Genomic DNA, 16,373 nt, shown 5'->3' with positions numbered 1-16,373 from the left:
AGTAAATATTATAAGAATTCAAATCATTTGTTTGTTTCGTATGAATCACATGATTATTGTTGGCATTCATTTTCCCCATGCTGTTCTATTTAGAATTCTTTCTAGAAAGGCATTGAGTACTTACAGGAGGGACTGTATGAAGGTTGCCAACATCCCTAAGTGAAAATGTTTGTGTGGAACAAATTGGATTCAAATTTGGCACACCCAGATTGTTAGTTTGTGTCATTAACCACTTAGCCACCCTCACCTCCCTGTTGCTGCTGCTATTACTCTTATTGTCATGGTGAAATTTCCTTCCATTCAACAAGGATTTTAGGTAAAAAGTTGTTTTCTGGATTGCTTAAGAGTAACAATTGGGTGAACCAAAACATAGTTTTGTACAGCTTGATTGGCTATCACTGAAAGAGACACTTTGATTAGATCTGATTGGTTGGTGAAATAATGACATGCATAGAAAGAATGAAACTATTAATGTTGAGTCAAAAATGGGAGTGATGGTATAAGAATTTAAAACTAATAAATATAGCTTTCGCTTAAAAGTGATTGATAATGACTGAAAATTGAAAAAATAAAATAAAATTATTCAAATTCTTAAATCTGATTTATGTGAAAATAAAAGGCACATATATATTATTACATATTATTATGTGCATAAAAGGTTATATTAAATATAATTATGTGCATAAAAGGTATATATACATATATCGAATATTGTTATGTACAGAAAAGGTACATACATATTATTACATATTATTATGTGCATAAAAGGTATATATATATATATATATATATATATATTAAATATTATTATGTGCATAAAAGGCACATATATATATTAAATATTATTATGTGCATAAAAGGTATATATTAAATATTATTAGGTACATAAAAGGTACATATATATTATTCAATATTATTATGTCCATAAAAGGTATATATATATTAAATATGTGCATAAAAGGTATATATATATTATTAAATATTATTATGTGCATAAAAGGTATATATATATGATTAAATATAATTATGTGCATAAAAGGTATATATATATATATATATATATATATATATATATATATATATATATATATATTAAATATTATTTGGTACATAAAAGGTACATATATATTATTAAATATTATTATGTTCATAAAAGGTATGTATATTAAATAATATGTGCATAAAAGGTATATACATATTAAATATTACTATGTGCATAAAAGGTATACATATATTATTAAACATTATTATGTGCATAAAAGGTGCATATATAATTTTAAATATTATTATGTGCATGAAAGATATATATATACTATTAAATATTATTCTGTGCATAAAAGGTTATATATATAAAATATAATTATGTGCATAAAAAGTATATATATATATTAAATATTATTATGTACATAAAAGGTACATACATATTATTAAATATTATTATGTGCACAAAAGGTATATATATATATATTAAATATTATTATGTGCATAAAAGGCACATATGTATTATTAAATATTATTACGCGCATAAAAGGTATATATGTATTAAATATTATTATGTGCATAAAAGGTATATATATATATATATTAAATATTATTATGTGCATAAAAGGTACATATATATGATTAAATATTATTATGTGCATAAAAGGTATATATATATATTAAATATTATTAGGTACATAAAAGATATATATATATATATTAAATATCATTATATGCCTAAAAGGTATATATATATATATATATATATATATATATATATATATATATACAAAATATTATTATGTGCATAATATATCTAAAGTAATGGCAGAAACACTAGAGGATGACCTCCAATCAGTAGTGGAATGGGGACAAAAATGGATGGTCACGTTCAATGCCACCAAGACAAAACTGGTTTCATTCAATAATTACAAGAAACCTTCTCTACCACCTATAGCAATGGCCAACGACTCTTTATCTGAGAGTACGTCTCTCAAGCTCCTTGGCCTAACGTTCACTGGAAACAGGAGTTGGAACAGTTACATCGAGGGCATTGCCAGGGCCGCTGCAAGGAAGGTGGGCTCTCTCTACCGTGCTAGAAAACTTTTAACACCCGAAAGTATCCTGTACCTCTATAAGGCCACTATTCGCCCATGTATGGAGTATTGCTGTCATATTTGGGTCGGTGCATCGGCTACTAGTCTCTCGCTCCTTGACAGGGTTCAAAAGAGAGTCGCAAATCTGATAGGCCCTAAACTAGCATCAAAACTTCAGCCTCTGTCCCATCGTCGAAACGTTGCATCCCTCTGCCTGTTCTACAAGTATTATAATGGTAAATGCTCTGAAGAACTGCAAGCACTTGTGCCCCCACGACGTGAACACCCTCGACAGACCCGACAAGCTGCAAAATCCCACCCCCACACTGTAGAGATCCCTAGATGTAAAAGATCCTTCTACTCCAGTAGTTTCTTCCCCAGAACTGCTAGACTTTGGAATTCCATTCCGGGTCACTGCTTCCCCAACTGTACTGACATGCATAAGTTCAAGTGCAACGTGAACCAACATCTCGCTGCCCTAATCCCTACATAGTACCCCAGTAGATGTTTCCCCTGATAGTAGCCCCCTACACCAAAGTGGCAATGTGCCTTGTTTGGGGTGAAAATGTAATAAAAAAAAAAAAAAAAAAAAAAAAATATATATATATATAAAATATTATTATGTACATAAAAGATACATATATACATATATATATATATATACAAAATATTATTATATACATAAAAGGTATATATAGATTAAGTGTTATTATGTGCATAAAAGGTATATATATATATATATATATATATATATATATATATATACAAAATATTATTATGTACATAAAAGGTATATATATATTAAATATTATTATGTGCCTAAAAGGTATATATATATATATTAAATATAATTATAAACATAAAAGGTATATATATATATATATATATATATATATATATTAAATATTATATACATAAAAGATATATATATAAATATTATTATGTGCATTAAAGGTATATATATATATAAAATATAATTATGTGCATAAAAAGTATATATATATATATATTAAATATTATTATGTACGTAAAAGGTATATGTATATTAAATATTATTATGTGCGTAAAAGGTACATATATATTATTAAATATCATTATATGCATAAAAGGTATATATATATTATAAAATATTATTATGTGCATAAAAGGTACATATATATTAATAATATTATCATTTGCATCAAAGGTACATATAGTAATTGTCTGTATTTTTGAGATGAGTTGTTTTCATTGATTGTGATTGTCGGATTGACTTCCTCATCTTGGTTGTTATTGTCACAACGTTTCGGCCGTTTTGCCCTCCGGCCTTCGTCAGGTGAACGGTTTGTTAGGAGTCTCGAACCCAACCCTTTATTATTATTACGGGGGTACCGTGTTCGGACTCCAGCTAGGCTTTGGGACATAGTTGCTGATTCTATTTTTTCAATGTTACTTTTTCACTGCCTTCGTTCAGGATTGAACTCAGCACCTTTGGGTAACTGTAAACTTTGATACAACGTCTAGGATCACTCGGCCATATGTCACTAGGACAATTCTTAGTTAGTTTTTGTTAATGTTAAACCTATGTTGTTATTCAAGGTTTTCTCTCTCTATCAGAGGTGTCCAAATTGCATTCAGCTCTATGCTTGGTTTGCTCAGTAGGTTGTTATGTCCGAGCATGTGAGCTGTTTCTTTAAGTTTTCTCATTTTCCAGTGGGTCTCTCTGTTTATTATTTTTACTTCATCCCATAGGGGGCGATGATCCCCCCTTTCCATCCAGACATGGTTGGCTATACCCGATTTTTCCGTCTCCCCTTTAGTTACCGCTTTTCGGTGTTCTTCCACCCTTACTTTAAGGGGGCGGCATGTTTCACCCTTGTAAACCTTTTTGCAACTGCATGGAATGGAGTATATGCAGTTTTTGGTCATGTTCTCATCCATGCGGGGCTTCACTCGTACCAGGTGTCGTCTGAGTGTTGACTCGCTTTTGAATACCGTCCTGATGTTGTAGGGGGCACATATTCTCTGAATTTTTTCGGAGATGCCTCGTATGTATGGTAGGCAGACCGTTGGAGGTTTTTGGGTTTCATTCTCCTCTCTTATACTATTAACACGTCTGGTGGATAGTATGCTATCGGGGTAGTTGTTACGACGGAGGGTATTCTTCAACCTGACCATTTCTTGGTGGTATGTAATGGTGTCGCTACTTATTGTCTCTGCTCGATGTTGTAAGCAGCGTGCGATTCCATGTTTGATACTGTATGGGTGATGGGAGTTGAAGTTTAGGTATTGTCCGGTGAAGGTAGGCTTGCGATATACGGATGTCTTAAACCCATGCTCTGTGCGTGATATGAGTATATCAAGGAAGGCCAGTTGGTTATCTTTTTCTTTCTCCATTGTGAACTGTATCGATGGTCTTATTGAGTTCACATGGTCTAGGAGAGCCTGGATGTCTTCCTGATGGGGCCAGAGTATGAAGGTGTCATCAACGTATCTTAGCCACATGGTGGGCTTTAAGGGAGCTGAACCTAAGGCAATGTCTTCGAAGTATTCCATGTATATGTTCGCCATCACTGGTGATAATGGCGAGCCCATAGCTAGCCCCTCCTCTTGTCGATATAGGTCAGTACCCATTCTGAAGTAGGTTGTTTCTATGCAGAATGTCAGCATTTCCATTAAGTTTGGCAATGGTACACATGTGCGCTCTTCTATGGAGAGGTCCGCAGCTAGTTTGTCTTGAATTACTGCTAGTGCCTCACTAGTTGGGACTTTAGTGAACAGGCTAACCACATCTAGGCTTACCATTTGGTTTGTACTGATGGGTGCTCCCTTGATCAGTTCCGTGAAGTGGGCAGAATTCTTAACATGTGTTGCTGACTTACCTGCTAATGGGTTTATTATATCAACAAGGTACTTGCTCAGTGGGTGGCATGCTGAGCCTCGGCAGCTCACTATGGGTCTGAGTGGAATACCGTCTTTGTGTATCTTGGGGAGACCGTACATATGTGGTAGCTTACTGTAATGCTGGACCAGCTGTCTATATCTCATCGGAGCGATGTGTTCCTTGTTTTTCGTAAGGATTTGTAACAGCTTTCTTTCGGTTTTCAAAGTTGGGTCCTTCTTTATTTTACCGTAGCTACCATCTGCGATTAGGCCTGCCATTTTTTCAGAGTATTCCGACATGTCCATCACCACAGTAGCATTGCCTTTGTCTGCTGGCAGAATTATTATACTGCTGTCACCCTGTAGGTTTCTTATAGCCAGCCTATCTTCCCGAGAGATGTTTGATTTAGGAGGCTTGGCTTTCTCGAGTACTTGTCTCACTTTCCATCTTATTTCATCACCTTGGGTTGATGGGATTCTCAAGGCTATATCTTCCATGTGTGTTATGATATCTAAGAATGGAACGCGTTTGGTTGTTGTTGCGAAGTTGAGACCTTTATTTAGTACTGCTTCCTCTGAGTGACTCAGTTGGCGGCTGCTGAGGTTGATGACCGCTTTCACAGGTGAGCGGTGTTTTGATGTTACATTCCTCTGGTCTTTGAGCTTTGTGAGCTTCTTGATTTGGCGTCCTTTGACCTTCTCATATTCTTGTCTGTACGATTTATCCAGATCTGATTGGATTCTCACCCTGTCTTCCTCTTGGGTCACTTTGACAAGGAACGATGTTAAGGTGTTGGAGATTTCGTTCCTTAGTTTTTGTTTATTCCAGCGGGTGTGTTGGATCCTTTATATATATTATTTAATATTATTATGTGCATAAAAAGGATATATATATATATTTAATAATATCTGCATAAAAGTTATATACATATTAAATATTACTATATGCATAAAAGCTATACATATATTATTAAATATTATTATGTGCATAAAAGATACATATATATTATTAACCATTATTATGTGCTTAATAGGTACATATATATTATGAAATTGTATTATGTGCATAAAAAGTATATATATATTAAATATTATTCTGTGAATAAAAGGTATATATATATATATTAAATATTATTACGTGCATAAAAGGTACATAGATATTATTAAATATTATTATGTGCATAAAATATACATATATATTATTAATTATTATCATGTGCATAAAATGTATATATATAGTAAATATTATTATGTACATAAAAGGCACATATATATTATTAAATATTATTATGTGCATAAAAGGTATATATATATTAAATATAATTAGGTACATAAAAGGTATATATATATATATATATTAAATATTATTATGTGCATAAAAGTTTTATAGATATAAAATATTATTATGTACATAAATGATATATATATAAAATATTATTATGTGCTTATAAGGTATATATATATTAAATGTTATTATGTGCTTAAAAGGTATATATCCATATTAAATATTATTACGTACATAAAAAGTATATATATATATATATTAAATATTATTATGTGCATAAAAGGTGCATATTATTAATATTATTATGTGCGTAAAATGTATAAATATATTATTAAATATTATTATGTGCATAAAAGGTACATATATATTATTAAATATTATTATGCGACTAAAAGGTATATATATATATATATTAAATGTGATTATGTGCATAAAATGTATATATATTAGATATTATTATATACATAACAGGTACATATATATTATTAAATATTATTACGTCCATAAACGGTATATATATTACATATTATTATGTGCATCAAATGTATATATATATTAAATATTATTATGTACACAAAAGGTTCATACATATTATAAAATAATATTATGTGCATAAAAGGTATATATATATATATATATATATATATATATATATATATATTCAATATTCTGTGCATAAAAGGAACATATATATTATTAAATATCATTATGTGCATAAAAGGTATATATATATCAAATATTATTATGTACATAAAAGATACATATACATTATTAAATATTTTTGTGTGCATAAAAGGTACACGTATATATATATATACAGTGATGATCATATTTATTGGCACGGTAAAATAAAAGTTAAATTTTGTCTAATAAATTCTAAAAAAGGGATTAAATTAAAGAAAATAACAAAGTATATTATGTATTTTTAACTGGCCTTTCCGATGCAGCAATCGGATTTTAGAAAAAATAAATAACAAAGGAACAACAAACATAATTGCAAAAAACCCTTGTTCAAAATTATTGGCACGATTTATTTAATAATCAATTGTATAGCCTTTGGCCTTGATTACCTTCCTCAGTCGCTTTTCATAGTTTACAACCAAGTTGTTGCACTCTTCAGTAGTAATTTTAGCCCACTCTTCCTGACAATAATCCTCCAATTGAATAAGATTCTTAGGCTTCCTTTGCATTACCCTCAATTTTAATGTTCTCCATAAATTTTCAATTGGATTAAGGTCTGGGCTTTGTGATGGCCACTCCAAAACATTAATATGATTGTCCTCAAGCCATTTCTTAGTCAGTTTAGCCGAATGCTTTGGTTCATTATCTTGCATGAACCACCAACGACGACCAAGTGAGAGCTCTTTAGCAGAGTCTTTCAGGTTTTCATCCAATATTTTAACATAATCTTCCTTTTTTATGCTACCTGTGACCTTAACAAGTCGCCCTGGTCCAGAGGCAGCAAAGGATCCCCAAAACATCAAACTGCCTCCACCGTGCTTCACTGTGGGTATGGTGTTCTTAGGCAGGAAAGCTTCGCCAGATTTTCTGTAAATATAAGACACTTTATTATGGCCAAATAACTCTATTTTCGTTTTGTCAGTCCATAGAACACGTTTCCAGAATGCAACATCTTTATCAATATGACGTTTTGCAAAGGCTAGCCTTGCTTTCAGGTGCATAGGCTTCAATAAGGGAGTCTTTCTCGGACGACATGCTTTTAAACCAGCTCTCTTCAAAACTCTACCAACTGTATGTCGAGATACATTCACTCCAGAGGTGCTCTGTTCATCAACAATCTCCCCAACAGAGATCCTTGGGTTTTGTTTTACTTGTCGAACAATTTTCCGTTCATCTCTTGGGGAAAGAATCCTTTTTCTCCCTCTACCCTCTAAACTCATAACGTGGCCTTGCGATTTGAACTTGTTTATTATGGCTCTAACAGTGGATTTGGGAAGGTTTAGCTTCTTTGAAATCTTATCATAGCCCTCCCCATTGGTATGGCATGCTACAACAAGCTTCCTGACGTCTTCGCTGTGTTCCTTAGTTTTAACCATGGCGATTGAAAATTATAATTTAGTCACTTATAATAGTTTAAATAAATCGCTATCTAAAAATTATCTGAAAAAAATTATTCACTGAATTAGCGTTAAACAAGCATAATATGGCTATGAAAAAGTTCAGAAAGCACGTAAACCGGAAATTGATTGATATTATACTGATACTAAAAGAAAAACAAAGCCGTGCCAATAATTTTGAACAAGGGTTTTTTGCAATTATGTTTGTTGTTCCTTTGTTATTTATTTTTTTCTAAAATCCGATTGCTGCATCGGAAAGGCCAGTTAAAAATACATAATATACTTTGTTATTTTCTTTAATTTAATCCCTTTTTTAGAATTTATTAGACAAAATTTAACTTTTATTTTACCGAACCAATAAATATGATCATCACTGTATATATTAAATATTATGTGCATAAAAGGTATATATATATATATCATAAAATATTATTCTGTGCATGAAGGTATATATATATTATATATTATTATGTACATAAAAGGTATATATATATATATATATATATATATATATATATATATATATATATATTTCATATAATTATGTGCATTAAAGATATATATATATAATAAATAATATTATGTACATAAAAGAAATATATATATATAGATTCAATATTATTATGTACATAAAAAGTATATATATATATAAAATATTATCATGTGCATAAAAGGTATATATATTTATATTAAATGTTATGTGCATAAAAGGTACATATATATTAAATATTATTATGTATATAAAAGGTACATGTATATTATTAAATATTATCATGTGCATGAAGGTATATATATATTAAATATTATTATGTGAATAAAAGGTATATAAATATTATATATTATTATGTATATAAAAGGTATATATATATATATATTGCATATTATTATGTGCATTAAAGATATATATATAATAAATAATATTATGTACATAAAAGATATATATAGATTCAATATCATTATGCACATAAAAAGGATATATATATAAAATATTATTATGTACATAAAAGGTAAATATATATTAAATATTATTATGTGCATAAAAGGTATATATATATTAAATATTATTATGTGCATAAAAGGTACATATATATTATTAAATATTATTACGTGCAGAAAAGGTATATATATATTAAATATTTTTATATGCATAAAAGGTATATATATATTAAATGTTAATATGTATATAAAAGGTACATACATATTATTAAATATTATTATGTGCATAAAAGCTATACATATATTGAATATTATTATGTGCATACAAGGCACATATATATTATAAAATATTATGTGCATGAAAGGTACATATATATTATTGAATATTATGTGCATAAAAGGTATATATATATTAAATATTATGTGCAGAAAAAGTATATATATATATTATATTATTAGGTGCATAAAAGGTATATATATTTAATATTATTAGGTGCATAAAAGGTACATATAAATTATTAAATATTATTATGTGCATAAAGGAACATATATATTAAATGTTATATGCATAAAATTTATATTTATAAATATTATTATGTGCATAAAAGACATATATATATATTAAATATTATTATGTACATAACAGGTACATATATATTATAAAATATTGTTATGTGCATAAAAGGTATATATATATATTAAATATTATTTTGTGCATGAAGGTATATATATATTAAATATTATTATTTGCATAAAAGGTATATATATATTAAATATTAATATGTACATAAAAGGTATATATATATATATTAAATATTATATATATTAAATATTATTATGTGCATAAAAGGTATATATATATATTCAATATTATTATGTACATAAAAGGTATATATATACCGGTATTCTCTTCTCAACTGTTCCTTGTGAACGATCCCCAAACAGTGTTAAGTGGTGGCAGGGGGAGGAGGAATTTATTAGAGAGAAAATATTTTATCACTTCCATTGATCTTAACCGATTTTGGCCGTGACTTCTCAGCAGAAAAAGTATAGAAATCTAAGATTATCGAGGAATTTGAAAAATAATAAGTCTATAACACACCTCAGATATTGTTCTGCCGTTTGTGCATATTATATTTGCATGAAATATCTTGATTTTTAATCCTATTAACGTCAAAATCAGACGGGAAAAAATGAGTTCATTTTATTTATATAGAGATTATTATGTGCATAAAAGGTACATATATATTAGTAAATATTGTTATGTGCATAAAGGTATATATATTATTAAATATTATTATGTACATAAAAGGTATATATATATTATTAAATATTATTATGTACATAAATGGTATATATATATTATTAAATATTATTATGTACATAAAAGGTATACCCATGGACATGCATGTTTCTAGTTCTCAGTCGTCAGCATTGGTTAGGATCAAACTCATGACACCAGCATCCGCAGTTTGTTCTCCTACAAAGCTACGATGATTCACCACTTGAATTCACTTTTTTTTATTGCTTTTTTTAAGCAACTATATATATAGTAGTGTTAAATTGTTTTAATTGGCTATTTGTATTGAACTAGAAGAATACCTGTCCAAAAATAGTTATTATCAATTCTCCAAATACAACAATTGTGCATCATTTTCACATTCACTCACAGAAATTAAATCAATATATACTTTATATCTAGAATTCTTATCACAATTTTAATTAAAATCTATTTCATGATTTTGATTCCAGAAAATTTTAGAAATTTAAGGTTTTCAAGGGTCTTAAGAAGAAATTGAAATTAGGAATATTGATTAAATGTAATACAAATCCAAAATATGGTAATTTTTTTAATGGGAGGTTGGACTCAGATTATACCCCTTAAAAGTTTGTAAAGTACTCCAAGTAAAACTGGAATCTGGGGAATATTTATTAATTGATGCCTACCGTTTAAATTTAGGAAAAATTGGATGCATCAGAATTTTCATGAAAGGCTTCCATCCTAATCTTACGCCTTTGCATAAAACTAAATATAGCCCATATTACCCATCTCTTATCTTTAGTAGCTTTGTTCTAAACTTCATAATAATGGGTTAATTAGTTAAGAATTCAATACTATACAAAAATATATATGCATCTACACATAACTTTATATAAATAAAGGTATACTATCTTTATCTTTCTTTTTTGTTTCCTACCAGGCGTTGGCTACATCTTGACTCATGAAGCAGGTGTAACAGATCCTGTTGTTATTCAAGTAGGTTTGTTACATCATTTTTGACTTTTCAAGTAATTTACGTTTACATATTAATGTGTTCTCAGCTGTTTTGAATCCATGAACTCTTTCATCATGTATTAGAATGATATCCCACCCTTTATTAGCGATAGTGATGTACTCTGTTTTTTTGTGGCCCTAGATTCAGTTTGTGTTTGTTAATTTCTGGTGTCAATCTCCTCTCTGAAACCTTGAAATTCCCTCTAGTCACTGATATTCCATCTTTGCAAGCAAAACGATTTCATACTGGTAAGTTCAGAAACGATAAGTTTGTGTGCAGAAAGTTTACGACAGTAAAGACAATAGAGACAATGAAGAAATATATATTTTGATGGTGAGATTATTGAGGTTGTTCAAAAGTTTTGTTACCTTGGTGATACCATTGGGGTATAGGTGCTAGTTTGACTGCAACAGCGAGTATGAGTTCAGGAAATTCTGCCATTAGTAATCAGTAATTAGTTGAACAAGGGAAGAGTCTATCACTCAGACATGTATAGAAATGAAACTTAAATAGTAAGAGTTGAAGACGTGTGTTGCATGGAGAGAAATGATATAAGAATGATATGATAAGTGTGTAATGCAAGTCTAAAAGACAGGCTTAGATTGGGTAACTTCAGAGGAAGATTAAATCGGAAAGTATAGGCAGATATATGCAGAACAGGAGACTTTGATTGTATGGCCACATAGAAATAATAGATGAACGTGCTTGAGTTAGTAGATGTAGAGCAGTTGAGATTGCAGGATCAGTTGATAGAAGGCCAAGGAAAACATGAGAGGAAATGATATAGATTTGAGAGAAAGTGGGATAAAGATTTTGCCATAGATAGGTTAGTTTGGAAGTTTCTAAACAAACCATCCAACACATGCTAGCATGTGTGAAATGAACCTTAAATGATGATGATGATTTACCTATCTTGCATCCATTCATGTAAGCAAAAAAGGAGTAGCCACTCAAAATTTCCATAACAATAACAATAAATGATAATTAAATAAAGTAAAAAAGAAACTCTTTGTTATGATGTTTCAATCAAGTCAGATAATTATCACGCTATCAATTTATTTATGGCTACAGGCCAGCTTTACTTATAGATTGTACCACAGCCAACTTATAAATATTGGTTCATATGTCACATTTACATGCTGATTCATAACAAGCTCATTTCTTTTATTGTCTGTTTAAATCTACTTCACCTGAAAAATTATTAAAACTGTAAAAATATAGACATAGGTTGTTTTTGTTTTTTTTAGAAAATTAATAATAAAATAACAAAATATTTTAGACAAACAAATATTAATAAAAAAAATTATATACTAATACAAAAACTTAAGCCAAAGGAACTTTACATTTTCGTTTTAAAATTATTTTTCTTTGGACCTTTGCTTTTTTTTTTTTAAACATTCTTTCAAACTTCATCTGATGAAATTTTTGTTGTTGTAAATATATTTATATTTACAACAATTTTTATTGCAAATTTAAGTGCTTTTTCAATGTTTTTTTCTAATGTAAAACTATATTTTAGAAAATATATTCCCAAACGTTGTTCTGCAGACACTCTTGTTGTGACTCTATGATGTTCTAAAATTGATCTGCGTATTTTAAGGTTAGCAAAATAAGGGCAAACTCTCCCATCCGTTTAGATGGAACAGTTAAAACCTCATCACGAAAATAAGAAAACAAATTGGGACCCTATGAATGGGAAAAGAAGTTTAGCTAGCAGTTTGCATAGCTTAGCCAAAAAGAAAAAAAATCAATATGAAAAGTCAATACAATAAACCAAAGTGATAAAATAATCGGAAATAAATTGAAATAATTATAAAATCAAATTATCAAAAATAAATTGCAATAATTATAAAATCAAATAATCGAAAATAAATTGAAATAATTATAAAATCAAATTATCAAAAATAAATTGCAATAATTATAAAATCAAATAATCGGAAATAAATTGAAATAATTATAAACTCAAATAATCGAAAATAAATTGCAATAATTATAAAATAAAATAATCGAAACTAAATTGAAATAATTATAAAATCAAATAATCGGAAATAAATTGAAATAATTATAAAATCAAATAATCGAAACTAAATTGAAATAATTATAAAATCAAATAATCGAAAATAAATTGAAATAATTATAAAATCAAATAATCGAAAATAAATTGCAATAATTATAAAATCAAATAATTGAAAATAAATTGAAATAATTATAAAATCAAATAATGGAAAATTGGGAATTTATGATAACAAAAATAGTTTACGACAATAAACATAAGTTGATCTTTTGCAGACATGAAAACTTACATAATTACGTTCTGACATGTAGATTAACAACAAGTTGGAGAGAGTTTAGTTTCCAGTTATCAAGGGATATTACATCCTGGGAACTAGTAGGATGCTACAACCAAAATGTAAAATTTAGCAAAGAGATTGCAACTCCAAGAGACACAGGAATTTGAAGGCTGAAATAAAAAGTTAATAAGTGGTTGTCTTGGTGTTGATTCACATGGAAGTATCTTTATTACAGAGCTCCAGCAAGTAACAACTGCTGGCAAACAAAGGACCCAAAAATATAAGGCATGTGTCCCATTGTAAAAAATATAAGGTATGTGTCCTGTTGTAAAAAAATATAAGGCATGTGTCCCATTGTAAAAAATATAAGGTCCTGTTGTAAAAAAATATAAGGTATGTGTCCCACTGCGAGTTGCATTTCAGTAAAAAGAGAAAAGGAACTGGAACGAAGATTTGTAAGAGAACACGAACACGTGTGTGACGGGTATAAAGAGTAGTATATTTTATTTGAGACAAGAAGAGGAAGCAAGGAGTGAAGAAAGGGATTATGGGATTAAAAGGGTCTATGATAAGAGTTATCGTACTTACTTTTAACACCCCTCACTTGCTTTCAGCATATTGTTTATTTATTTTTTTTCTCTTTACAAAAACAAAGATATGTGAGAGCAGATTAGTGTCAGTTTAGGGTCCGAATAAAAACTTTTTAAACTTGTCCAGCTTTGTCCAGTTTGGAGGTTTTGTCATGATGTCGACAATACTGTCCGCTGTGGGACAGTAAATTAATTGTATTTTGTTATTATTCAGAGCTTCTCTGATAAAATGGTACTTAATGTCGATGTGTTTACATCTCTGCCGATGAATAGGGTCCTTAGAAAACGCTATAGCGCTTTGACTGTCTCTGAATATTTTGATGGGGATGTGTTCTTGGTGTGGACTATTCCTTGAATAGTTGCACAAGGTGTAGCCCCTGTTGCTTGGTTTTTGCCAGCGCTACGTTTCAACCTCACACGTGGATAGAGCAACTGTAGGTTGCCTTTTTGACTTCCAGGAAATAGGTGGCCCATCCTGGATTAGGCTAAAGCAATATCCGGATGTACTGCGTCTGTCTCGTCAATCAGATGCCCAATCGGCGTCACTGTATGCAATTAGATGGATTGGATGATTTGTTTTCGCATAGTGCAGTTGGTGTTGCGTCATACCCTTTACGTATCTCACTACGTGTTTAGCTGCCACCCAATGTTTTTCTCGTGGCTTGGACAAATACTGCGACAATTTCCCAACAATGTAACATAGGTCTGATTGGGTGCAGAGCATCAGGTAAATTAGACTCCCGATGACCTTGCGGTATTTCCTGGGGTTAACCATGTTATCCTCTTCGCCAGCTAGATCCAGTTTTTGCTCGCATGGGGTCATTCTAGGTTTGCATTTGGACATGTCAAACCTTTCCAGTATTTTTATTGCGGATTTTTTTGGGTTCGGTTATCTTGAAGTCTATTCTGAGGAAATGGTGCAGCTTTCTGAGGTCTTTCATTTTAAATTTCAATGTTAATGACTGTTTGGTGTCGTTTAGTGAGTTGATTAAATCATTGACCCATGAAACAATAATTTTTTTCTTTGCCGTTGTGTCGTATATAGATGCAATGGTCCACCTGATTTTGGGTAAAGCCGTGTCTGGTGAAGTAGCTGTGCAAGGTTTGATTTCAGTTTTGGCCTGATTGTTTTAGGCCATACAGGGATTTGTTCAGTAAACAGACTAGTTTCTCGTCTGTTTCTCTTTTTATCTCGAATCCTTCCGGTTGTTCCATGTAAATTTCATGGTCTATTGGAGATACACCGTTTTTATGTCCATTTGATGTACTATTAGATTGTACTGGACAGCTATTTGCATTAACATGCGGATTGATGAGATATCGGCCGTCGGAGAAAAAGTCTCAATGTAGTCTACCCCCTTAGTTTAGTTGTACCCTTTTGCGATGAAGTTGACCTTGTATTTAGGGAACCTGTTGGCGTTTTCTTTGATTTTAGACACCCATCTACTGCTTACTGTTCAGCCTTTGGGTAAGGGTGTTAGATGGTATATATTGTTTTCCTTTAGGGAGTCAATTTCTTCCCGCATCGCTTGGATCCAGTGGTGTGTCGCTGGGGAAGTCACAGCTTCTTTGTAAGTGCAGGGTATGCCATGTGCGGCCTTGTAGCAGTAGTCAGTGTCGATTAATGCATGGCCGCTTCCATCACATAGTCTTCTAGGTAGCTGGACATTTTGTGCTCGCGCATCGGGTATCTTTGCATACAGTTAGTTTCTACTGTAGACTCAGTTTGTTTGTCGGTATTAGACCATTCAGGATTTTCCAAATTTTCAAATTTTTTATTAAGTTTCTTGGGGGAAAATTTCTGTCATCATCACTTGATGAGTGGGTTTGTGTTTGAGTGTCTTGGTCATTGGTGTTGTTGGTGAATTTTACCAGTCTGTGTTTACACACTTTCCCGTTTTCTGGGTGGTAGATAAGATATGCTGAGCTGTTTCTATTGTATCTGACGAAGATTCCTCTCTGGCACCTTGGGTCTAG

General features: G+C 30.4%; 1 protein-coding gene across 1 annotated transcript in view; it reads left to right on the top strand.

The window, feature by feature from the left end:
- Window positions 1-16,373, top strand: part of LOC145267174 (guanosine-3',5'-bis(diphosphate) 3'-pyrophosphohydrolase MESH1-like) — a 77,910-nt gene that overhangs the window by 27,967 nt on the left and 33,570 nt on the right. Inside the window, exon 2 of the mRNA XM_080123231.1 lies at window positions 11,441-11,496. Within this exon, the coding sequence (XP_079979357.1) occupies window positions 11,441-11,496 (56 nt within the window). The remainder of the gene's footprint in view (window positions 1-11,440; window positions 11,497-16,373) is intronic.

This window comes from Euprymna scolopes, chromosome 42 (assembly GCF_053919585.1).
Source record: "Euprymna scolopes isolate OS-2025 chromosome 42, ASM5391958v1, whole genome shotgun sequence".
Taxonomy (NCBI): Eukaryota; Metazoa; Mollusca; class Cephalopoda; order Sepiida; family Sepiolidae; genus Euprymna; species Euprymna scolopes.
This window is presented reverse-complemented; position numbering and strand designations above follow the sequence as displayed.